The 27,225-nt window shown below is 49.9% G+C and overlaps 1 protein-coding gene across 1 annotated transcript in view; it reads left to right on the forward strand.

Annotated features, from left to right (window-relative positions):
* The window catches only part of DPP7 (dipeptidyl peptidase 7), a 3,316,481-nt gene that overhangs the window by 395,384 nt on the left and 2,893,872 nt on the right, over positions 1-27,225 (forward strand). The window contains exon 2 of the mRNA XM_069612152.1: positions 688-827. Coding sequence (XP_069468253.1) covers positions 688-827 — 140 coding nt within the window. The remainder of the gene's footprint in view (positions 1-687; positions 828-27,225) is intronic.

The raw sequence follows: 27,225 nt of genomic DNA on the forward strand, positions 1-27,225 counted from the left end.
GTCATGACTCTGGGTGGTCATAATGGTTGTTTTCTAGGTGCCGGCTCTTAATCCGGGAGTCTTCAGGTGACTCTGTGACTTGGCAGCCTCTTTGGTAGCTGTGGATATCTTTGCCCTTGCTATTGTTTTCTGCCCCATAATCTACCAGCCTTCCGCGTCTCCACCTTTGCTGAGCATGCTTTGCCCTCTTGTACCTACAGGGTTCTCTGGCAGGTTTATGGTCTCTAGCATGCTCTAGACTCTGTGCTTTCTAGTTTCTCCTCCATTTCCTTCCTGTCACCTGACCATGGGCATGGAAAAAATACTCCATTCTCTGTGTTTTGTTCACTGGCAAGAGGGCATTTCACTAAAATGCATAATAATTTTGTGTGAAGTTACCCAGCCTGAAAGGTCAGATATATCCATAGTATAGGAATCTATAAAAGACAAGCCATACTGGAGAACTACACTTTTATAGGTAAGTTATTTCCAAAGTATTTTTAAGGTAACTGATTTTGATCAGACGTTCCAAGAAGGGATTCAGATATTTTTATATAAGGACTTCTTGGAACTAATGAGGGAACTTGCAACCTTGTAAAAATACACGTCAACAAGTAGAAAAATTGGGGCCATAGTTTGTCACAGTTATTATGCATTGGGTGGTTGTGCTTATATAATGATGTGCTTTGTATTTTTCTTCTCCCACAGATGAATATTGGATCAAGCTCCAGGGCCCAATCTTCTTCTATGCTGGAAATGAAGATGACATATGGGAGTGTGCCAAAAACTCAGGTTTCGTTGCTGAGCTAGCAGCATCACTGGGTGCCATTGTTGTTTTTGCTGAGCATGTGAGAATACATTTTTTCTTAGTTTTATTCAGAGCATTTTGATGTGGGTACAGATTGTATAATGTTTGTGTATTTACACAGTGAAGCATGGCAATTCCTTCTTACATAAACAAAATGTACAGCTAATGATATATGGGTTACATAGCTTGCTCTCCATCTTAATAGGATATTAATCTTATGTTATAACCACATTGCTATATAAAACTTTTAAAACATACATTTTGAAATAGCTTCAACTGGCGTATCAAACGCCAATCTAATGCGCTCTCTCTCACTCTTTCTCTCTGCCCCGTTCTGTCTATCGCTTTCTCAATCCATCTCTCTCTCGGAGCATGAGGCGCACTGTGTCGCATTTGCTAGGACCCCCACAGTTGTTTTTGACAGCATTGCTGGCCTAGTGGAAAAAGAAATATTGAAGGGTGGATGGGGTTCTTTTTTATGATAAAAAATAGTATGAGAGCAGCAGTGATGGAGGCATCCCCCGAAGTGGGGACTGGTCTGGTATTGGGAGACGTACACCGTCATTGCCTTTGTCCTGCCTGCAAGAATGTCGCCATCACACCGAGGGTACATTGTCTGCATGGGAAGGACAATGTAGATAAGATGTGTGCATGGTGTTATGGTTCTGACAGACCATGTAAGTTAACAACCTACCAGGCCGCAGGGTCTAACATTGTTTTTATTTTGTGTATTCTTCTTAATTATTAGTGCTTGTGCACATATTAAATGTATGGGCTCAGAAGTGTTTTCATACCCTCCAGGATATTGCTGCATGGAATGAAACATTTTTCGGTACAAAAAAGACAATTTTGCTGCCCCCTAGTGCATTTTTTGCTGCATTATTTCAGCATTTTTCAATTAAGAAAGTAATCATTTTTCATTGCTTCGAGACAGAAAATACAGGACCTTTACAGTGTAGAAGACAAACTGAAACAAGCATGCTTCAAATAAAGTAAAAAAAACGTATTGCAACATTTACTCATCAATTGATGAATTACAGTGCTTAGAATCTGGATGTCACCAGTATGAAGCACTATAAAAAAAAACGACAAAATTAGGAAACTAATTACAACCATTAGAATCTGAGGGAATCTTACATGAAGCGCTATACAAATCACAAAATGGCTGAACCAATTAAAGCAGTGAAAAGCTGTAGGAATCCTGCATTAGGGACAAGAGGAATCACCCAATTACGGCACCAACAATAGCGCTTAGAAGCTCGAGGAATCCAAAATGAAGTGTTATATAAGCCACAAAGTCATGACAAATATTATAGTTTGAAAGCTGGACGAATCCATCCTGAAGCATTACATAAATCACAAATTATGAAAACAATTACAGTGCTCAGAAGTCGGAGGAATCCAGCATGAAGCTTCACTTCATGTATCAAAGTGTCTGACAGCTGTCCGGGCAGTGGATTCGACCTCACTGTGTTTCGACCGGAACTGGGAATTGTATCCCTTGCTTTTATTCGTGTTGTGTTTCAGCAGCAGAGGCCCTCCAAGGCTTTCCTCTTTAGCAGAGGCCGCCCCATGTGTGGAAGAGCCCTTTCTAGGGATGTGAAGCTGTTCTCTGCACGTGTGCATTGGAGCATGAGCATCTAACATCCTGAAGTCTGTCCAAACAGAGGAGTCTTTCATCCTGTGCCTGGGCTCCATTTCTATAAAGACATAGAAACAGGTTGAACTGTTTTGTTTAGTGTGCGGCTGTGTGCAGTTTTGGATCGAGCCTGAAGGAGCTTGTAGTCCTGTCTGGGAATCTTTCCATCATTGCTGCTATTTTGGAGGAGGTGCCTGTTAAAAACTGGTCCTAGCACGGTACGCGCACGTGGTGTGCGGCTGTGTGCAGTTTTGCAGTTCTGCGGGCTGCTCTGCATTGCTCTGCACCGCCACCCTTTTCCATCTTGCCTGGACACCGTCACCTGAAAGAAAGCTTGAAAAATGAGGGCCTGATTAATGGAATTCATTGCGTGGAAAAACTAGGACTTGCGCGTGAAATCCCGCGGAAGCGGGCGTTTGTCGATTCATGGAACACAATGTGGGGGGCTTACCAAGAACTTGCAAGGAATCCGCGCGGGTCCAACACGTCACTGCGACACTCCAAACGCCTTGCGTGAGACTCCCAGCCTTCCGCAGTCACTTAAAAAGGGGGCGGAACACATGGAATGGGGAACAACAAGCGTAAATGTGGGCATTACGTGGGAAGTACCACAGTAAAATACTCACAACTCCCACACGCCCGTAAACAACACGTATTCATGGAATCGAACAGGGCTCACCGGCGCAAGGAAAATGACGCGCAAACCCGAAAACACATCCGCCATGCGAAAGGTGGCATAAGCGTCACCACGCACGAAAAACAATGCATAAAAGGGGCGCACGAAAAACCAACACGCGTATACAGCTACAATGAATGTACCATTTTTCACAGCAGTGATCGTGGGACACCGCAGGAGGAGGAGGATAGCCAGGGCCCACATTTTCTACCCAGGACCAGCCTTTTTGGGATGCCTGATGACCAGGTCTATGCCAGGTATAGGTTTCCACCTCATATCATATTAGACCTGTTCAAGGAGTGGGAAGATGACCTCACATCACCCACCCTGTGATCCCAAGCCCTGAGCCCCTTGGAAAAGGTGCTCAATGTACTGCATTGTTTGGCCACTGGGTCATTTCAGTGGACAACTGCCCTAGTTGGGGGCATGTCACAGGCCATGCAGTCACGTTGCCTACACCAGGTGTTGGCAATCATGACTGCATGCCCCTCAGTCCGCAGGCACAATTTCATACCCTGAATACGCGCAGAAAGGAAGGCCGTGGTCCAGGACTTTAATGGGGTGGCGCACTTCCCTAATGTGCTTCATGCCATTGATTGCACCCATGTGGCCCTACGTCCACCTAGGGCCACAGAGCAAATCTATCGCAATCGCAAGCACTGGTATTCCACAAATGTGCAGGTTGTATGTGATGCCAAGCGAATCATTACCTCTGTATGTGCTAACTATCCAGGGTCCACCCATGATAGTTTCATATTCAGAATGTCACCCCTACACAGGGCCCTGGAAGCTGGGAGGCATGGCAACACATGGCTCATTGGTCAGTACAAATGGCCCTGCAAATGCATGCATGTCTCACACAGACAAAACCACACCACTGACAAACCGTCTCACCTCCACAGGGGACAGTGCCTACCCACTGAGTACCTACATGATGACGCCAATACGGAACGCCACCACACCACCCCAGGTTACATACAACGCAGCCCATATTGCAACTAAGGGCCTAGTGGAGCGCACATTCGGACTGCTAAAGTCACGCTTCTGCTCCGTGGACCACTCTGGTGGAGAGCTACTATATGCACCACCAGTAGTGTGTAGGATCATTGTGGCAGCATGTGTCCTGCACAACGTTCCAACACGGCGTGGCGTACCGGTGGACATGGTGGTGCCCCCACAACCCCAACCATATGCACGATGGCTGCGCATGGGAGGGGAAACGGCACGTGGCGAGGCTGCCCGTACCCAGCTTGTGGCACAATTATTCACCTAAAATACAACCCCTGCGGAGTGCACACAGGCCTGGCACATTTCAGGTGACAATCAATGATGACAAAGGGACAATCATCTGTCCCAACCTTACCACTCTGAGAATGTGTCCTTGGAAGTGCTACATTGTGTGCATCCCTTCCAACTTAAACTAACTCAATCTGGTGTGGTCTGGTGCACAAAAGGCACACATGGAAGATGCAGTATGCCACTAACCCCATGCCAAAGTACACATCTAAATGCTAGTATGTCACCTAAACCCTCCCAAAGTTCATGTTACCTGGTTGCCACACCATGCCATGGCATGCAATGTCAAATGTGAGAAATAAGTGCCTAACACATAACACTACTGTCACAAAGTGCTCAATGATAAACGGAACTAGTTCAGAAATAACGGACTCTCACACATCAAAATAATAATGTACACAGGAACATCAATTGTCCAGTATAACATACCAGAAACAGAGGACCCAACAGTGAATCTGTCTGACAGTGACCAATCAGAATAGCACAAGTGCCTCAATGTGTCGTAACTACCACATGCCCCTCTTCTATTTTGAGTGTGGCTCTGCTAACTCAAGGGGGCAGGGAAGTGCATACAGCCGGAAGGCTAACAATAATGGAGACAGGGAAGGTAATACATAATGATGTAACATGAAAAAAGGATGGTTCTCAATGTCCAAACAAAAAGGGATGCTAACCATGCAGTGGACATACAATCATGAATCCCACTAGAGGTGTATACACAGGTTGGACTTGAGACTGCCCACAGATATAATGGAAGCCCAATGCCTCTGTGTAAGTTACTTTTACACGCTGTACTCCTTGCAAGCCCATGGAAAGGCGAAGCAGAAGTGGCATATGTGTCTGGACCTAAGGCACAAACAAGGAGTGCACCAACACGAGACAAGCCTGTATGGGTCCAGCTGGAACCTACACTGGATGTCCTTGGATGCCACACAAAGCAACACACTGGGCCTCATTACGAGCATGGAGGTAATGAAAAAAGGATGGCGGAATGGTATTACCGGCATCATTTTCCGGTCCGGGCCATTACGAGCCTACAACCCGTTAATGCCGCCCCGTGCCCCTTCTTACCGGCATGTGCGCGTACACGCGCCCCTTCGTGGCGGCAATACCGGGATGCCGCTAACAGGAGGACATCACAAGTCACGCGGGCATGCACTTACCGGCATCCCGAAGGCAGTAAATAGGGCCTGCACGTATCACGGGCATCGCGGAGCACCCGTAAATAGCAACCTGCAGCGTAGCCAACTGCCACAGGTGCACACAATGACCACAGGTGGAGCGATTGGAGCCTGTCCCAGCACAAAAGGAGCACACCCGCACACCGCACCCCTTCAACACCAAAATGATCCCACTAGCTGTAGCAATCCTGGGGCTGGAGGACATGCCTGCACTGCTACACCAGCAGCAACAACAACAACAGGCAGCATAGAGGAGACGCAGGAGGAGAAGGAGGTTGAGACAGGCCCAGCAGGTCCCACCAGTGCAGCCAGTGGTACTACGTAGGCAGCTACCAATACCTCGCCTCAGAGCCAGTCCATTCAACCTAACCCCCATGCAGATCCACACCCTGTACCATTTGGACCGGGACACCAACGCCACCATAGTGGACATGATACACAACAACATCGTCAGCCTGATAGAAATCTGCACAGCCATCCCCCCTCTACTGAAGGTGGTGTCTGTGCTCTACTTCGTGGCCAAAGGCACCTACCAGCACACAGTGGGCCAGCTGCATGGCATATCACAACCACTCTTTTCACGCATGCTGACCCAGGTGCTTGATGCCCTCATGAAGAATGCAAGTGTAAGTGATAGGCCCCCAAAAATACAGTTAATTCTCCCAATGGAGTCAATAAAAACACATCCCAGGAGGGAATGAGACCAAGACCAAGTGCTGGTGGTATCAAAGGCTTTATCTAAAAGTAGGGCAAGCAGACTCTACTCTGCTCACGCCGAGAGCGCTCTGCAGAAAACATGTTACAATTCAGTTTTATACAGGAAAATCCTCATCAGGCTGAGGGAAGGCCTAGGGGGCACATCAACAGTTGTGATTGGTCACTAAGAGTGGACACCTATAGGTGCCATAGGGTCTTAGGCACTTGGTTGGCTTGAGGGCACGTGGTCAGACGATGACGTGTCCTGGGTCAATCGGTCAGCTGGGCTCATCGAGTTGGTATTCAGGATCGATACTTGTAATGTTTCTTTTGCTACAATAACCATTTGGCATTTGCCCTTGTGGCCACACACTCCCATTCATTCACTACCATAATCTGTTTGTCCAGTAAGCCCAAAGACCTGTGTTTTAAACACTTATGAAAACATGGTTCAAAGGCAGGTTATTTATTACTGGCCATAGATTAAACTTCATCCATTGAATACTGCGCTTGACCTGTTTAGACAATTCAGGATATACTGACTAAGGGGTAGAGCTCATGGGGTCATTGTATGCCTGGGGTGTCCATCAGACAACAACAAAGAGGATTCTAAATATATGGCCGGGACGACTAGGTCACAAGAGGCACATATCATTATGGGCATACATTTCATTGTGGGGATTTAGTGATGAAATGTCCAAACATCATTAAATCTCTGCTAATCTATCTTGAGACCGTGAACGATAGAAGATAATTTAAACCTCTTTGCGGTATGTTTCCTCCTTGCACAAAGAAACAGGGCCTTGAAAACACAAATTTACATGCAAACATTTACACGTGGCTTACTATATTGCATTCAGTTCAAACTGGTTCAGAATATACTATATTTTCTGTCTGGCTAAACACACTCATCAAGAAATAAAAACGTGTGTTCAAATCAAAGCTCCTCTTTCATAAAAAGCAGTTCATGGCTCAGGGTCTGTGTGCATGCAGCCTTAACAGAAATTGTGCTTGTCGAGAAAGATTAGCTGCTGTAGTACGTTCACACAATATTATACATATATTTACATTTGAATTTATGAAAATGAGGTAGCTTAGTGCTAGCGTGTACAGTATTATACTGGTTGTGCATTATGTTGTTGCAATCTATTTCTATGAGCATCTGACTACCATATGTTAATATACATCACACTTTCATTATTAGGCTTAACATAAGAACTTCTAGTTACACATATATGTTATGTAGTTCGCTCGCATACACATTGCCCCATCGTTAGGTTTATATAATCTTGCATGATAAAGGCATGTTGGCTCTGTCCACATTAGAGTGCGAATGATCAAACAGACTCAGGGGTCCCTTCTAACTGTTCACTCTGTTCTGAGGGATATGGGGACTATGTTCTTTATGGCCAGGGTCTGTGGGGTGTCGGGCAGGTTTATAGAGACAGATGGCTTTTGCTCTGGCCTCTGCTCAGGGCTATATCTGGTCAATGAAGTGAGATGGAAGACAGAAGACACAGTGGGGATTTGTTGCATTCTCGCAGCCAGTCTTCTCATGGGAACCGAACAACTGCAGAGACGGCAAAGGGGAGGAGGTAGGGGGAGGAACTTGCTCGCTGTGCGTGCCTGGTTGGAAGAGCTGCAGGCCTGCGTTGAAACTTCACGGCTGTTTTGTCTTTACAAAATGGAGTTGGTAACTTACAAAATGGAGTCTTATTCACCTCTGGTCTTACACTGTTATAAGGGGTGTTACAAGGGGGGGGGGGGTCACCGTTCCTAGGGGTATTCCCGCACGAGTGCTCCGGGGCCGGGGCCCTGAACCCAAAGCAGCCGCGACTGGGCCTACCCAGGAAGTGTAGGAATGGAGGAAGAGGGGGTAAAAATGCCCCCTCCTTCCACTGATTCCCCCCTTTGGTTTCTTAAGTAACGAATATTATAACTGTCCCAATTTCTTACGTTCTTCCTCCTCTGCCACTGCTTAATCCCATGCAGGTGTCCCCTTTATTGGCATCCATGCCCTGCATACTGCTCGGAGGCTTTCCCCCCTCCTAGCATATTCATCCGGGGTGCAGGTCATATAATTACACCCTCCCTCACCCTCTAGGTCCACTCATACTTCCTTGTACCATTGTAACACTCTAGGTTCCCTTATGGTTATATGATACAAATTATCCACTCTGTGCCCTGTGTTGTATATGTCAGTCATTCTGTATTTGGGCTCTGAACTGTCTCCTGTTTGCACCCCTGCTCCTGTCTAATTTGTGCCACTCCATTTGCACGACCCATTGTTACCATCATCAGTGCACCATTTGGTACTGCATTTGCGCAGTATCGGAGTCCTAATTGGCATACACAAAAAATGAGGAGCAAAAGGACGATGAGTGGTATGAGGAGCTTTACTGTCATTCCTAGCCAGGAAGGTACCCAGGAAAAAAGATTATCAAACCAGGTGCTGGGCTGTGCCCCTCCTTCGTCCCTCATCCGCTCTCCGAGGTCGTGCACTGCTGCTATCACGTGTGAGAGGGAACCGTTCTCCGCGTCTGCAGAAGGTACAAATGTGCAACATGCGCTCCCGATTTTTCGGCAAACACCTCCATAGATTGCCGTTAACAGGTCCAGCACATATCGATTCTGCATCGTCATTAATCGCAGGGCTCTAAGTTCTACTTTGATGACATAAAACCCTTCTTCAGTGTCGTTGGCCAACTGGATGAGCTCCCACCTTGTTATCTGGAGCCACTTGGCATTCGCTCTTGCCTGGATGCTAGCAACGAGGGACGCAAAAAATTTCTTCACAGAACTGAACAACCGGAATCGATACGGTATTTGGGCCAGGAGGTCTGATGATTTGGCTGAAATATAGTTTGAGGATCGTTTCTTCCTTTAGAGTGGATTTTGTACACCTTCCTCATCTATGGCATACATGGGAACTGTTTCAGGCGACGTTGGTGATGGTTCTTTTGGGGCTGCCACATGTGTGCTTCCTTCATGGATATGGCTTTCTGGGATCACCATTAATGCAGAATGCAGCGTTGCCAGGGACATGTGCCTCTCCATGATTGCGGGAGATGCAGGTACGCCATGTTGCCGCAAACCCAGTATGTGTCCATCATTGCAGCCGTTCCCTTTTTCATGACAGGTATTATGAGAGTTTTGTTGCAGTTTTAGTTTTCCCCCATGTCCTTTTTCCCTTCCCCACGGAAGCACAGTTCGTAAGAAATGTCTTTTTGCAATTTGAAGGGTTTCTCGATGGCAGTAATCCAAGTGAGTCTTGTTATGTGTTCAGTCCATATGGGAGCGCATGTTCTCTGTACCCATGAGAGTTTTTCTTCAGACAGCCCTCACAGTGCTTCTGCCTTGCATAGTATTTCTTCCTTTTGCCATTTATTGTCTGTGTGCAATGTCTCCTTGATTACCAGGAAAGGCTGTTTCACATAAATTACTCCTTGCGGCCGGGAGTAACATGTCCGCTCGTTCTGCAATAGTTCAAAGGAAACTGTGTGTGCTTGAAAAGTATTTTTGATTCGGCACAGCACGAGATGTAGAAGACATTGGGCCTCTGCAAATAAAATTTGTTGTGGCAGCAATACCATGGGAGTGCCCGAGGCATGGTGTATAAGTGAGCATACATAGCAACTCTTGTTAGTTGTTTGTTTTGCCGTGCTGCTCATGTCCACATACCATTTATTTGTCTGGTGGGGGTGCTGGGGATCATCAACTGTGTCTAAGCCATATTTATAATGTTTCTCCCACTTTTCCTGTTGTTTCCCTCTTCTTCTTCCTAAACCCACCTCCTTCATTTCCTTGGGCCTGCTTGCCACCGTCCTTACCCTCCCATTGTGTATATAATTTATAGTAAGTGATGGCCATATGTTTGTTATCATTACCCCCTTCTCTCGTGGTTGGGTTTTCTGATGTTGCTGTTTCTGAAACCGGCATGGTCGTTGGGTATGGGTGATTCTGCACTTTCGTGAGTTCTGAAGGAGTTCTGTCATCCATTGTGTACACACTGAAGTCAGATTCATTTATATGTGGGAACTGTGGGGTGGCTTGCATCGTTGTGATATGTGTAACACCTGTGGTGCTATTATGTTCATCTTCAGGGCTCCCGTGGGCCCATATTAACTTGGCACCATTCCAAATTAGATGGGTCCCTTTCTTGAAGGTTTCTATGCCCATACCCCACTGGCCAAATATATGCAATGACCCAACACAGGAACAGGCCAAACAATGTTGAAAAGAATACTACCGCACACACAAACAGCACACACTCCTATGAATAACTAGGATAAACATATCGCCATTAGTGCTGCATGCTGAACTGGGGACCCATCTGTTCTTCGGTATCCTCTCCTCCCCCATCTTGCTAATCCTCCATGTACTGTTGTTGCCATATAGGCAGAATCTGTATAAATGGTGACTATGCACCCCTTTGCACTGTGTACTGCTTCTATGAGCGCTACCAGTTCTGCTGCTTGGGCTGAGAAGTGCGCTAGTAATCTTTTCTGCACAATTACTTCAAATTCCCCGTCCTCCACCCGAACTACTGCTGCTCCTACGTGCTTTTCTTCCGTTTCACAATCTATGGAGGCAGACCTGTCTACAAAGTAGATTTCCCCTTCTGACAGTGCATTTTCATGTGCTTTGGGCGTGTCATCATCATCATCTCCCGTGTTTGTGGCGCACTCGTGCTGTTGCATGTCTTCTGTGCATGTTTCTGTGATAAATGTGGCTGGGTTTATGCTTTTGCACCGCATAATATGAATGTTCGCACTAGAAATTATCAACTCATATGCTGTGGCCCTTTGAGTAGTTAGTGTGCCTTTTGACCTTTCAAGGATGGCAAACAGGGAGTGTTCCACATATAACGTGACAGAGCATCCCATCACGATCGTAGAACTTTTTTCTATTGCGAACGCGGCAGCTGCGAGAGCCTGTTTGCACGCGAAGTGTCCTTGCATTACTGCATCTAGTGTTCCACTGTAGAATGCCTGGGGCTTGTGACCCAGGGATGTCTTCTGTGTCAATACAGCTGTCGTGAGTGTGCCATTACAATGTGAGAACAAATAAAACTCCTGCTCATAGTTAAGAGTCGCGAGAACTGGGGCGGTAGATATCAGTTCTTTGAGATTGTCAAAAGCTGTGTATTTCCTGCGTCCATTGTAAATTGGTCTTTTCCCGCTGTGCTTCCTTGAGTGCCTGTAACAGAGGTTTTGTGTATGCTGCATAATCCAATATCCAAGCTCGGCAGTAGTTACACATGCCGAGAAACTTTTGCATCTCCTTTACTGTGTTGGGCTCTTTTACTGCTTTTATTGCTGCGGCTCTGTCAGGCATGATTCTCTTACCATCTTTAGATATCAACTGACCTAAGTATAGCACTTCTGTCAAGCAGTAGTGCAGTTTTTGAGTTTTTGTCTGTCTACCTTATACCCTTTCTGTGCGAAATGTGTTAATAGGGTAATGGAATCCTCTCTGCACTCTTTTTCATCTCTACCGCAGACTAACAAATCGTCTACGTACTGAATTATTGGACTTGTTGTGTGTATGTTTCCAAGGTCCTCATGCAATATTCTGTTGAAAATAGTGGGGCTTTCACAGTACCCTTTGGGCAGTCTGCAGTGCTCATATCTACCCCCCCCCCCCAGTGTAAATGCTGTCAGGTACCATGAACCTTGATCAAGTGGAATGGAGAAGAAGGCGTTTTTAGGTCCACTACTGTGAAATGAGTGGCCTCTGTTGGGATACTGCATAGGATTGAGGCAGGATTTGGGGCAAGAGTGAACACCTTCTGTACTACGTCATTGAGGGGGCGCAGGTCCTGGATCATCCTCCACGCCCCTCCCTTCGCTTTCTTGATCGGGTAAATGCAAGTGTTGCAGGGCGAGTTAGATGGCATTAGTATACCCTGTATCATTAATGCACAGATTGTATCTTGTATTCCTTCCTCAGCTTCCCTAGGTAGGGGGTATTGCTTTACCCGGGGTAGAATGACCCTGGGTTTGAGCTTGATCTTTACTGGTGTCACTTCATGCAGTAATCCTACATTGTGTGGGCCCATGGTCCACAGCTGCTGTGGTACTTGGGACATGTCGTCCTCAAAGTATGCTGGTGGAGCTTTGATCACTGCTACGAGGGGTAGTGGCACCTCTCTTCTTTGGATCATGACATCGCAGGGGATTGCAATTTCCATCACTATTTCCCCATCGTCTTCTGCGTCACAAAAAAGTTCCTCATCTGTCGGGTCTCGCCGGGCCTTATTGGTGTCAATGCACAGCACTGTTCTCCACTGGCATCCCTGCATATCCATTGCCATTACTGTTATTCTTTGGGATGACACTTGTACTGCATGTATATCTAGGGATACTATGGACCCTGGCACTATTTCTGGGTATGCGATTGGGCGGAAAATGAATTCTGAAGGCACCCTCCATTTTTCACTTTTCAATTTTGGCACTACTCTCGCTAGTATCCTCAATCCTTGTAGGTACAATCTGGATTTACAGGTATGCCGCGTGTTTGTGGGAAATTTGCTTGGGTGTGTATTACTAACATGGCACGGATTGCACATATGCCTGGTGTAGAACACACTATTCCTCTGTCAGTGAAGGATATGGTCATGTTGAGCTTGCTGAGAAGATCCCTTCCCAGCAAATTAATGGGCGACTCTTCGTAATACAGCAGGGGTGTCCATACAGTTTTTTCCCCCCACCGTTATGTCTAGCTCTTCATTGTACGGAACCTCGACCACCGCTGGAGAGAACCTTTGCGTTACCAAAGTCTGATTAGAAAGCGGGAACCTGCCTTCCTTGAGACATGATTTTTCCGTTCCAAAATCCACCATGAAAATAAATTGTTTGTTTCCTATTGCCGCCGTCACCAGTGCTTCTTCTGCTGCGTTAAAGTTCGTCGACAGTACTGGACAGGCAAGTGTTCCCTGTGGGCTGTCCTGTGCTGAATGCCATGGGAGTTCATCAACATCAAAAACATTTCCTCTTATCATTGTTGTCCCTCTACACGGTGTAGGTGCACCATTTGCAGTGGTAGTATAAGCGTTATTGCACATGGGGGTAGTACTGTCATGACACTGAGGCTGCGGAGATGTAATTTACGGGGCATTGGACGCTCATTCATGTATCTTGGGTCGGGCTGCCTGTCTCGGCTATTCCCGCCCATCGGTAGCCCGTAGGGGCTCCCTGGGTGGGGGTGTCTGATCTGGTGTTCATTTGGATATGAGTAATTGGGCCTACTTCGACATTCTCTCATAAAATGTCCCCACCTCGCACAATTCCAACACTGTCCTTGCATTCCTCCTTGGGGCCCTCCATACACCTCACCCCCTCCGCTTGATTCCCTGAACCCTCCTCTATTGCCCGGCCCCCTCTCAATGGCCACTGTGGTCCCTCATACTGGATTTCCCCTGACCATTGATCCTGGCCGTTACCTGTCCAATTTGCCACCATTTGCATTGGTATTCCCATCTGTCCGTCCTCCTCCCGCTCCCTTCCTGCCGTGCTGGTTGCTGCTACTGCACTGACCTTCAGCAGTTTGCTTTGTACTAGTTCAGCCTCGTCTGCCAACCGCCGCTGAGCTATCTCCTTTTCCTTTTCTTTGATCCTTTTACAGTGGTGCACTATGATGCTTTGAATTTCAGGCCACCCCTTGGCTTCTATCCCAGCTATTTTATCAAGGGCCTTCTGTACTTCCTTTGGGAGCCCCCTTCTTATAATGAAATAGAACAGGGACGTTGATTGGTCCCAGGCTGTATACGTTTCCGCTCTCCACATGTCCTGCACCCAGAGAATGAAAGACAATCGCATCTTCCTCATCTCCCATTGTGCATTGCATTACTGACTGTAAATCTGGAGTGTCTGGGAATGTTTCTCTCAATGAATCCCTTACGCGTGCCGCACTGTGTTGAATGAGGCCCCATCATGGCGGTCACAATCTAATGTTATTCTGTGGAACCCCGCTTTCACCCAGACCCTGTTTGCTTGGTCTCCCACTGCAGATACCAGCAGGCTTTTAACATCCCCCACCGCCAAGGGCACTCCTGCTGTGTGTTTCTCAAATGCATATATCCACTTGCTGGCGCCTTCTGACAGTGGGGGTAGCTGTTTGAGCAAGTTGGCCTTGTCCATTTGAGCCCACGGTATGTAATTTGGCCTCCCCGCCCCCCTCTGTATTACTGGCAGCTGTACATTCCCCCCACCTTTTTGGTACTCACCTTCTTCCCTTTCTTCCCGATCACAGCCATGCGCCCTGTTCTGTTCCTTAGCCTCCCCCTCCATTCTTCCATGTGAGACAACCCCTCCCCAAATGAAGCCCCGCCGGTGGCAGTTCCTAACCTCCTTTCTTTTTCTTCTTGCTCCTCTAAGTCACACCAATATTCTTCCTCCCTGTCTGATGACGCCCCTCCCTCTTTTATCTCGCGTTCACCGTCAGCTGTGTTTATTTCTATGATTCACGTGGGGGTGTCATTTATTCGAAACAGTAGCTCTCCCTTCTTCCTTCCATCTTCCCCCATCTACATTCGGCTGGGGTGTCTCATCACGTGCCATCCGGGGGATGAGTGACCCCCCTTGTTCTCCCATGGCCCTTAGCGGGACAGCTCGAGCCATTGTTAGTTGTGAATCTAAATCCTGTGTAAGCTTTTCAATATCGATTGTATGAGTATCCGCCTGTTCTGTTACTCCTTGGCTCTCATACGGGGGTGTTGCTGTGGTGGACGGCTTAAGTATAGAAGGCGCTGTGGGGTGTGTTACATATACAGGGTCACTATATTCTTCTGCAGGCACTGGTTTTGACAATAAGGGATATACGCGTGTGACCTCTATCGTCTTCTCATTCTGTGTGACTGGCCCTTCACTGCCAGTTGTTGTCAGGGGAGATGTATTACACTCGCTGCTTTTCTCCAGGGGAACTTCCTCAAACAGCCGCCACAAGTCCAATATTTCTCTCCTGTTTTGCAACTGTTTCCCTTTGTATTTAATAGATAGGCAGGTGGCAACCATATCTAGTACCGCTTTATCAAAAGACCCTCCCTGCGGCCAAACTTGGGGCAATCCTTCTCCCTTCAACTCCATGACCCACTGGTCGTTATATTTATTATTCTTTTCTGTATACCCTGGCAGAGTCTTACAAATATGGGCAAGGGGCATCTCTGCACCCATTTGTACTTTACTACCAGTGTAACTCAACTGACAGTTCTTATCTAGACTTGTACACTTCTCAAATGACCAATTCAAAGCGCTATGCAATCCTTCTCAAAAGAAATGAACTGTTCACTTACTTTTCAATACTTTAAAACTGCATCAACATAAGTACAACTCTTTCCATGCAATGTCAGATCTATTCATTGGTATTCATGCACAAAAATACAATGTTTTCAACAAAGAGCCGAACACTTAACAAATTTCACATACAACGAAAAACATAGACGACATAAATTGTACTTCACCGTCCCTAATACCCTTTCTACTTCTGCTTAACTACACTCCCCTAGAACAATTCTCTCCCCCCACTTTGCTCTAGTCCACCCGAGAGGGAGAGAGAAAGAGATAGGTAAGATGAAGCTGGAAAAAGCGTTTCTGAATACTATTCCGGGTCTTCCTTTGAGACCCCTACGTTATCTTCTTTATGCCTCAATTTTCCACACTCATATATCCTGTACTAGTCGAGATAGCACTATGCGGCGCCGCCTTCCACCCCCCACCCGAGATAGGATGTCTGTTACCCTCTTTTCACCTTGTGCTTTGTCACTGTCCTAATGGCCATATGCGATAGAATGAGCATAGAATGGAATATAGAGAAAAGACCCAGACCCCCATGACCCTTTCCCTCTTGCACTACCAATCTCTCCACCTTTTTTCACCCAAATTATGCCAGTTATCCCAAGACATTCTAATTTGACTCCCACCCGCCTTCTAATATTACCCGCACTTGATACTCACGTGTCCGTCTTGATCCGAGACCCTCTGGACCTGGTCGGTCAGTGCGCCGCTCCTCGCTGAAAGACCACGCCCGGCTCCGGCGAGTGGTACGGTGGGTTTTGTAAAAGGGGATCCCGTACCCTCTAGTCCTACTACGTGTGCACGTCTAGGTGTACCAGTTGCCGTTGGCGGGTAGCTCTTGAGGGAGCACGCTCTGGGTCATAACAGGGGAATGTCTTGTGCCAAAAGGACGGAAAAGAACGCTATCGCGTCAGGGTCAACAATGTAAGTGAGAGGCCCCCACAAATGCAGTTAATTCTCCCACTGTAGTCAATAAAAACACATCCCAGGAGGGAATGAGACCAAGTGCTGGTGGTATCAAAGGCTGTATTTGAAAGTAGGGCAAGCAGACTCTACTCTGCTCACGCCAAGAGCGCTCTGCAGAAAAAATGTTACAATTCAGTTTTATACAGGAAAATCGTCATCAGGCTGAGGGAAGGCCTGGGGGGGGGGGGGGGGAAGAGGATCCAAAATGGAAGCCTCCCGTCCCCTGCACACCGTGATTGTGCGTCACACTGATGCTTTAATATACACTTACAATCATGTCAGTTGCAATTCAAATTAGATAATTTCAAATGAAAAAACAGTTTAAAACCGAAATGGTAATGATGCAGACCGATATCAGCATATAAAAGTACATTTCTCCAGCATGGGGTCTGGCATGGATTCACATGCTCATGAATATTCCCCGTCGTCAGGCTGGGAATCCTCGGTAAAGAAAAAAACAGTATCAGTTTCGTTTCTGATCTGTCTTTCGTAGTAATAACCAGTCACTGATCTCTGCGTCATACTGACCACAGCCAATGACTGCCCTCTACCTAAGCCCCGCCTCTGGCAGCCATCTTCAGATTTTTACCGCACGTTCATGTGTTGGGATCCTCGTGCTATTGCTCTCGAGCGTTAGTGCTATTTTTTTCACGTTTTTTCTCAAAAACTTCGTTTTTCGGTCAAAAGAGCCTCAAGCTCCACCGACTCTCCATCCGATCAACGGGGACCCGTGCCGGATTCGTCTGCGCCCCTCAAGGGTGAAGATTTCGTCGAGCTACGCTTTTGGAGGACTCCAGAAGTTTCTCAGGCCCGGTCATGGCCCAGGAGAAGGGAAGCTCGACGCCCGGAAAGCTGTTCAGGGTCTGCCCTGGATGCTAGCTGCAGAACGTCTTCAAGGAGGACGAACACTCTTTTTGTCTTTACTGCCTACATGAGGACAAGACGCACGTGGAGAAGGACTGTGCGTTTTGCGGCAACATGTCGGAGCGGACCATGAAGGACTGCCATCAACGTCTCGCCAACTGGCTAGAAGGGAAGAGCCCGTCCGGCGAGAAGAAGAGGAAGAAATCCGAGCGGTCTTCTAAGACCTTTGAGGATGCCCCGGCGACGGGGGTCCAACATAAGGCCAAGCACCGCGAGTCCGCTGGCACCGGGAGCGCCGAACGGTCGGGCTCTACGGGCGCCAGGCAGGGCGCACCCTCCCCGGTACCATCAAACAAGAGCCAACGCTCTGGGTCGGGTAAGAGGAAGGCCGAGCACCCGGCGAAGCTCCTGGAGAGGCCCCGGTCGAGCTCGAAGGCGGAGGGGGAGCGAGGCAGTGTCCCCCCCTCCAGGATAAGGTGGTGAGCGCACCTAAGGTGGTGAAGGCCTTAATCCATCCGGCCAAGCCCTCTATCGAAATTGTCGCGGCGGCCCTGGCTCAGCCTGTGGAGGCTACACCAGTGGTGGCGACTTCGGGGCTCAGAGTCTCCCTGCCACCTCGGAGGGAGTCCTCTTTTGTGCCCATCGATAGGACCCCCGTGAAATCCCCCGTGGGGAAGAAAAAGGGGGGGCAGGGCGTCGTCGTAGATTCGGCTTCAACCTCGGAGGAGGAGCTGGTCGAGGTCTTAAACCACGGCCTCGGCGTGGAAGAAGACCGGCCCGTCGGGTTGGATCCCGACGCAGGTGACGACGACATCGTCGAGGGTACCGACGGGGCCCCTGATCGCCCGTTGGATTCCCCTCTGCCAGCGCCGCAAGACAACTCGGCGGCCATTTTGTTGGCTATACAGTCCTTATGCTCAGAGATAAGGACGAGACTACCGTTGCCGACGGAGGAACCTCTCCCGTCGGGGGACCCAGAACCGGGACCTTCTGGTGTTCCCCCTACCAAGAAAAGAAGGATCCACCCTCCACCTCCTTTTCAGCCGTCGCGCCCCGTCCAGCCCTCCTCCCCGTCCACCCGAGGGGATGATACGGGGACTGACACGGCAGCGACGGGTACGGACGACGAGGTATACGACGAGGATCTGCCGTCGTCACCTCCCACCAGGGCTTCTCCGCCCGACGAGATTGGATCGTTCCACTCCATGATCGCCAGGGCATCCGAGCTTTTCCAACTCTGCCCTGAGGAGAAGAAAAAGGAAGGATTCCTTTATCAACGGCGCGAGGCCAAGAGGAAGACGGTCCTCGCAGTGCCTCTATTGGACGACATTTGGGATGAGGGCCTCACCCTCCTCAAGAACCCTTCCACGACGCAAGCTAGAAGAGACCGGTACGAGAAGAAGTACCGGGTCCCGGACACTGCCCCCCTGTGCCTCCGGGCGCAGCCTACCCCGGACTCTGTCGTCTCCGCGGCGGCCAGGAAGAAAGCGGGGGGGTTGCGGCCTCCACATCGACTTCCCCACCGGACGGCGAGGGAAAGAAATTGGACGCTATGGGACGCAGAGTCATCTCGTCTGCAGCGACGACGATTAAAGCGGCCAACGCCTTGGCTATCGTGGCCCGCTACGACAGGGAGCTCTGGTACAAACTGGCTCCCCTGCTGGACTTCCTGCCGGACGACAAGAGGGCAGAGGCCCTGGAGATCCTGCAGGAAGGTGAGGTGGCTTCGGACCACGCCATTACCGTTGCGACGGACAACGCCGACACTGGGTTCCGCCAGTTGGGCAACGGTGTTTGCCTTAGGCGGCGTGGATGGCTCAAGGCTACGGACTTCCGTCAAGACGTTCAGACCAGAGTCCTGGACATCCCCTTCGATGGGAACAACCTGTTGGGAAAACAGTGGACGATTCCCTTCAGGCCATTAAAGCGGACACTGAGACGGCCCGGGCCCTTGGAGTTCTGCAACAACGACGGACGCCCTTGCGGAGCAGCGGAGGCAAGGGCGCCTCCAAAGGTTCCGGCGGCGGTTTCTCCACCTACCGTCAAGCGGCCCGCTCGTCATCTCAGGAGGCCTACAGAGGACGAGGCAAGTCTAGTGGACCCCGCCGTCGTCGCCAAGGAGGTCAAGGCGGCAAAGCCTCGTCGAAGCAGGGTTGAACCGGCCGTGGGGTCGGGCCCCCACCGAAGCACCCCGGTGGGAGGCCGGCTGGCGAGCTTCGTCAGCGTGTGGGAGTCCATCTCCACCGACCGTTGGGTGCTGGACGCCTTGGCCCGGGGCCACGCGCTCGAGTTTCAAAGAAGGTGTCCGCGCGTCCCCCCCGTGGCCAGGAAAGAACTTCACGTCCCTCAACTTCTCCTGGCGGTAAAGGCGATGCTCAGGAAGGGCGCCATCGAACTCGTCCCAAAGAGGCTTCGGGGCTCCGGAGTTTACTCGAGATACTTCCTCGTGAAGAAGAAGACGGGGGGATGGCGCCCCATCCTGGACCTGCGACGTCTGAACAAGTTCATCAAGGCGCAGAAGTTCCGGATGGTCACCCTCCAGCACGTCCTGGGTCAGCTGGAGGAAGGAGACTTCCTGTCGTCGTTGGATTTGGAGGATGCCTACTTCCATATTCCCATCCTAAAGGGGCACCGAAAATTCCTCAGGTTTGTGGTCCAAGGGCGTCATTACCAGTTCAAAGCCCTCCCCTTCGGACTACGGTCGGCACCCAGGGTATTCACCAAGTGCCTCGCACCGGTGGCGGCGCAGCTGCGCCGCGAGGTGGTCCACGTCTACCCCTACCTGGACGACTGGCTCATCCGAGCCAGGACGAGGGAGCTCGCCGTGGTTCACACGGCAAGGACCGTCCAACTTCTCACGGACCTGGGATTCTCCGTGAACTACGCCAAATCCCACCTGGTACCCGCGCAAGACGCTCTGTTACTGGGAGCGAAGCTCAACACAGTGTCCCTTTTGGCCTCCCCGTTGGAGGAGAGGACCAGGACCATCCTGGGCAAGGTGCAGCGGATGTTGGTGGCCGACGCGGCTAAGGTGAGGTCCATCAAGTCCCTCCTCGGAATGATGTCTTCCTGCATCTACCTCATTCCCATGTGCAGGCTCCGGATGCGCCCGTTGCAGGAGTTCCTGGACGCGCGCTGGAACCAAACGACGGGCAGCTTCGAGGAAAGGATCACACTCGACGAGAGTTTCCGACGAGCGATCCGGTGGTGGGGCACCCGCGCGCATCTGACGGCAGGCATGGACTTCCAGACCCCAGCCCACCAGGAGACAGTGACCACGGATGCCTCCCTGGAAGGGTGGGGAGCGCACACCGAAAATCTGCACGCAAGAGGCCTTTGGCTCCCGACGGAGAAATCCCTACATATCAACGTCCTGGAGCTCCGTGCAGTGTTTTGGGCCCTCAGGTCCTTCCTTCCGTCCCTCAAGGGCGAGGTGGTGAGGATCTTCACCGACAACACCACCACCATGTTTTACATCAGGAAACAGGGCGGAACCAGGTCCCCAGCACTGTCCAAGGAGGCGCAGGACCTGTGGCATTGGGCCGTCGCCCAAAGGATATTTCTGGTGCCGTTTCATCTGGCAGGGATAAAAAACACCATTGCCGACTCACTCAGCATGGAGCTGCGCTCGTGCCACGAGTGGGAGCTACGGCAGGATCTAGTGGATCGCCTCTTCCGACGGTGGGGCACACCCCAGATCGACCTGTTCGCGACGGCGACAAACTCCAAGTGCCGGAGGTTCGCCAGCAGGTTTCCCCAGGCGAGGAGCATGGGCGATGCTTTCTCGTTCCCCTGGGAGGGCCTGTTCCTCTACGCGTTCCCTCCTTTGCCACTGCTAATCAGGCTCGTCAACCAGCTCAAGAGGTCACGGTGCAGGATGATCCTCGTCGCACCTGCGTGGCCGAGGCAGATATGGTTCCCCGACCTTCTGGACTTGTCAGCGTCCCCGCCGATCAAGCTGCCGATGGACGCAGATCTACTCTCCAGGGAAGGAGGCGCCATCCTCCACCACGACCCGAAATCGCTGAACTTGCAGGCCTGGCTCCTGCAGCGCTAGAGTTTGGAGGATACGACATACCGGCCGACTGCAGAGAGGTTCTTGCAAAGGCCAGGGCGTCCTCGACTCTTAAATGCTACGGACACAAATGGAAGAGGTTCTCTGTCTGGTGCCACGCACAGAAGATTAACCCTCTACGGATTACGGCTCCCCAAGTACTGCCGTACCTGCTGACGCTGGCCAAAGCTGGACTGGCACACGCGTCCATCAAGATTCATCTTGCTGCGATCTCCCGATACACCAGAACCACGGGGCGGACGTCCTTGTGGTCTCATCGTCTGGTGAAAGTGTTCATGAAGGGACTGTTCAGATCGTTCCCGCCGGTGAAGGCTCCGGCCCCGGCGTGGGAGCTCAACGTGTTGCTGACCAAGCTCATGGGACCTCCGTTCGAGCCTCTGCACTCGGCTCCGTTGAAATTTCTGTCGTGGAAAACAGCGTTTCTTGTGGCCATCACCTCCGCACGACGAGTGGGAGAGATCCATGCCCTTTCCTGCAAGGCCCCGTACTTGACTTTTCACGACACGAGGGTAGTGCTCAGGACGCACCCCTCCTTCATGCCCAAGGTACCGTCAGACTTCCATCTCAACGAACCCTTGGTGTTGCCTGTGTTCTTCCCGTCGCCTTCGTCGCCAGCTGAGAGGACTTTGCACTCGCTGGATGTGGCTAGAGCGCTGAAGTTCTACGTGGACCGCACGAAGTGTTTTCGGAAGACGTCACAACTCTTTGTGAACTTTGGACTTGTCAATCAGGGGAAGGCTCTCTCGAAGTCTTCCATTTCCAGATGGCTCTGCGGCTGTATCATGTACTGTCACCGGTTGGCAAACCGACCGCTGCCTGGCCGTCCGAGAGCCCATTCCACCAGAGCGATCGCAGCTACCACGGCGTTCCTATCTGGTGTGCCCCTGCTGGACATATGCAGGGCTGCTACGTGGAGGTCGACGCACACCTTCATGAAATTCTACTGCGTCGACCGGGATTCCAGGGAGGAGTCCAGGGTCGGCCAAGCAGTGCTGCGCAACCTGTTCGCCTGAGGTGAGCCTGGTGAGGAGGTAAGATGCTTAATGTTGAGTTTGATGTAATGCTTAATGTTGAGCCTTTGCCACCTCCCGTGGTTGTGCATGTGTGTACTGCTATGTATTCTTTATTCATGAGCATGTGAATCCATGCCAGGCCCCATGCTGGAGAAGGAACAAGTTACTTACCTGGAACTGTTGTTCTCCAGCATGGGTCTGGCATGGATTCACATGCGAACCCTCCCGCCTACCCCTCTGCGGCTCTTCACTTGGTCATACTGCCACTTCACGTGCTTCCAAATCTGAAGATGGCTGCCAGAGGCGGGGCTTAGGTAGAGGGCAGTCATTGGCTGTGGTCAGTATGACGCAGAGATCAGTGATTGGTTATTACTACGAAAGACAGATCAGAAACAAAACTGATACTGATTTTTCTTTACCGAGGATTCCCAGCCTGACGACGGGGAATATTCATGAGCATGTGAATCCATGCCAGACCCATGCTGGAGAACAACAGTTACAGGTAAGTAACTTGTTCCGAATCATTTATTTCCAAACGCAGAGGCCAGAGAAAGTTCAGTTCATTGGGTACGGCTGACGCGTTTCGAGAACAAAGTATTCTCTTCTTCAAGAGCCAAAGATTATGCACAAATGGCCATAGGGGGCACATGAACAGTTGGGATTGGTCACTAAGAGTGGACACCTATAGGTGCCATAGGGTCGGAGGCACTTGGTTGGCTTGAGGGCACGTGGTGAGACAATGATGTGTCCTGGGTCAATCGGTCAGCTGGGCTCATCGAGTTGGTATGTAGAATCGATACTTGTAATGTTTCTTTTGTTACAATAACCATTTGACATTTTCCCTTGTGGCCACACAAACCCATTCATTCACTACCATAATATGTTTGTCCGGTAAACTCAAAGACCTGTGTTTTAAACACTTATGAAAACATGGTTCAAAGGTAGGTTATTTATTACTTGCCATAGATTAAACTTCATCCATTAAATACTGTGCTTGACCTGTTTAGACAATTCAGGATGTACTGACTGAGGGGTAGAGCTCATGGGGTCATTGTATGGCCTGGGGTGTCCATCAGACAACAACAAAGAGGATTCTAAATATATGGCCAGGACTACTGGGTCACAAGAGGCACATATCATCATGGGCATACATTTCATTGTGGGGGTTTAGTGATTAAATGTCCAAACATCATTAAATCTCTGCTAATCTATCTTGACACCATGAACGGTAGAAGAGAATTGAAACCTCTTTGCGGTATGTTTCCTCGTTGCGCAAAGAAACAGGGCCTTGAAAACACAAATTTACATGCAGGCTTTTACACGTGTCTTACTATAGTGCTTTCAGGTCATACTGGTTTAGAATATACTATATTTTCTGTCTGGCTAAACACTCATCAAGAAATAAAAACGTATGTTCAAATCAATGTTCCTCTTTCATAAAAAGCAGTTCATGGCTCAGGGTCTGTGTATATGCAGCCTTAACAGAAATTGTGCTTGTCGAGAGTAATTAGCTACTGTATTACGTTCACACAATATTATGCATATTTTTACATTTGAACTTATGAAAATGAGGTAGCTTAGTGCTGGCGTGGACAGTATTATGCTGGCATTATGTTGTTGCAATCTATTTCTATGAGCATCAGTCTACCATATGTTAATATACATCACACTTTCATTACTAGGCTTAACATAAGAACTTCTAGTTACACATATGTTATATTGTTCACTCGCATACACATTGCCCCATCGTTAGGTTTATATGATCTTGCATGCAAAAGGCACGTTGGCTCTGTCCGCATTAGAGCGCGAATTATCAAACGGACTCAGGGGTCCCTTCTAACTGTTGACTCTGTTCTGAGGGATATGGGGACTATGTTCTTTATGGCCAGGGTCTGTGGGGTGTGGGGCAGGTTTAAAGAGACAGATAGCTTTTGCTCTGGCCCATACTCAGGGCTGTATCTGGGTCAATGAAGTGAGATGGAAGACAGAAGATACAGTGTGAATTTTGTTGCATTCTCGCAGCCATTCTTCTCATGGGAACCGAACAAATGCAGAGACGGCAAAGGGGAGGAGGTGGAGGGAGGAACTTGCTTGCTGTGCGTGCCTGGCTGGGAGAGCTGCAGGCCTTCGTTGAAACTTCACGGCTGTTTTGTCTTTACAAAATGGATTTGGTAACTTACAAAATGGAGTCCTATTCACCTTGGTCTTACACTGTTATAAGGGGTGTTACAAGGGGGGTCACAGTTCCTAGGGGTATTCTTGCACGAGTGCTCCAGGGCCAGGGCCCTGAACCCAAAGCAGCTGCGACTGGGCCTACCCAGGAAGTGTAGGAATGGGGGGGTTCAAAATGCCCCCTCCTTCCACTCACAAGCATCCACATATCCCTACCACGGACTGGCCAGGAGCTCGCTGATAATAAAGTAGGCTTCCATGCACTGGCAGGCATAGCCAATTGCGTCGGTGCCCTCGACTGCACCCATGTAGAATTGGTGGTGCCACATGCCAATGAGGTGGTGTACCGCAATCGCAAGCAATACCACTCAATCAATGTGCAGATGGTATGTGACTCCAGCAAGATCATCACACATTGTTGCGCTCGATATCCCGGATCTACACATGATGCCATGGTGCTACGGAACTCCACGCTACCCCGCTACATGGAGCGACATGCTGGACGACGTGCCTGGCTGCTTGGTAAGTTGCCTGACTGGCCATGGCAGTGCAGTGGGGTTGTGAGTTGGGGGGATGCATACTTCACCTGGATGAGATTGCGGAGGGGGATGCATACTCCACCTGGGTGAGATGGGGGGGTGCATACTCCACCTCGGTGAGATTGGGCGGTGAGTGGACAAAGCTATACACTGTTCGCCTGAATATCCCAACCTGAACATGACACATCGATGCCATGCATAGGACCAATGCTGCACAGCAATGACAACATTCCAGACTCTGAAGCAGGCCACCATGTGCATGTTAATACCAAATTACTGCAGCCATGGCAGTGATTTCTAAAGGTGTCAGGTAACATTTTGACTCACACATACCTCATTGTGCTCCCATGCAGGTGATGGTGATTATCCCTTGAAGCCATGGCTACTTACACCTGTACGTAACCCGCAGAACAGGCATGAAGAGGAGTACAGTCAGGTTCATACCCGTACCCGTGTTGTGATTGAGCAGACCTTTGGCCTGTTGAAAGCACGGTTCCACTGCCCCAGCAGGTCTGGTGGAGCACTCCTTTATGGGCCTGTGAAGGTGGCAAAGATCACCATGGTGTGTGTCATGCTGCATAACATGTGCATCCGGAGAAACGTACCACTGCCACCTGACATTGACCTGCATGCACCAGGTGAGGATGATGAGGATGATGATGGAGGAGAAGCAGCACCCCTGGCAGTTTGTGATGCACAAGATGGCCGTGCTGTGCACTAATCACTGATTGACGAATATTTCTGAACCACAGGGACGTTGATGGTCATGTGTCAGTACTACACTGGGCACTGGGATCGTGTGGACATGGACACAGGGTGTGTGGGGAGGTGGGCACTGTGCGCTGTCATGAATTGATTAAACACACACAAAATGAACAATGTCCAGTCATGAAATGAATTTGCACACAACGGGTGTATTAGAAAAAATAACAATAGAGTGCATCATCCCTCCCCAAAAAAAGCCTGACACCCCATACCCCCCAAACACCCCTAACACCACCCAATAAGCACCCCTCAAACCCCCCAATAAACACCCCTGAGACCCCAATGAACACCCCTAACATCCCCCAATGAACACCCCAAGACCCCCAAACACCACCAACCCCACCTCCCCCTCACCCATTGTCATCCCACACACGATGTGGGTGGACAGGCTATTTCCGGCATCTTTTCGAGTCTGTGGGCAGCATGTTGGTGTGCCTTGCGTTGCGCCTCATCATCCGCACAGGGCTTGAGGGAGTTGAGCTGGCAGGTGTGGATGATGGGGTGGAGGTGGTTGGATGTGGCACTGCCGGTGCAGGTTGTTGCTTTTGAAAATGGTCCAGCATCCTGCTAAGGACCTGGTCACCGCCCCTAGACTGTCACAGATGAGTATGGCGCTTGTGTTGATGGCATTTACGGTAGCCGCATTTGCTTCCCTTATTTCTCGGCGTGTTTGCTCACCCTTGGCCACATACTGGCACCCCAGTTCAATCATGGCGTGCCTCCATGTCAGTGGGGGCTGTGGAGGTGGATGGTGCTGTGGCTGGGTGGAACATTGCAGGGCTGCCCTCTGAGATGCTGGATAGATGCGGACTCCTCAGTAGAGCCGCTGGTACTTGCATGGAGCATGCAGGTGTGCCCTGTGTGGAGTGGTGGGGGGTGGACTGGGGGCTTAGTGTATGTGGACATTCCACATGGATGGTGTTGTCAATGTCCTGGTATTCCTCCTCTTGCACATTCAAGTCGCTGAGGGGGCTGTGGCTGCTGCCTCACCTACCGAACTGGTGGCAGCGGACTGGGTCCCATCAACCTCTCCCTCTGTTATTGTTGCTGACTCTGTATTTGCAGCCTCGTCGGCTGCTGTGATCTCCTCCTCAGTCGGCCTGGCCTGCACTGATGCCCTGGGTTGCACTCTGGCCCACGGTGCTGCCCCGGAGGTGGAAGGCCCAGTGCCGTCTGGTCTGGCCCTGGATGACTTGGAGTGTGTAGTAGCCCTTGGGGCAGGGTCCTGCCCTTCACTTTCTGCATCAGTGCCTGTGGGGGAAC

Source organism: Ambystoma mexicanum, chromosome 8 (assembly GCF_040938575.1).
Source record: "Ambystoma mexicanum isolate Mex_15411 chromosome 8, UKY_AmexF1_1, whole genome shotgun sequence".
NCBI lineage: Eukaryota > Metazoa > Chordata > Amphibia > Caudata > Ambystomatidae > Ambystoma > Ambystoma mexicanum.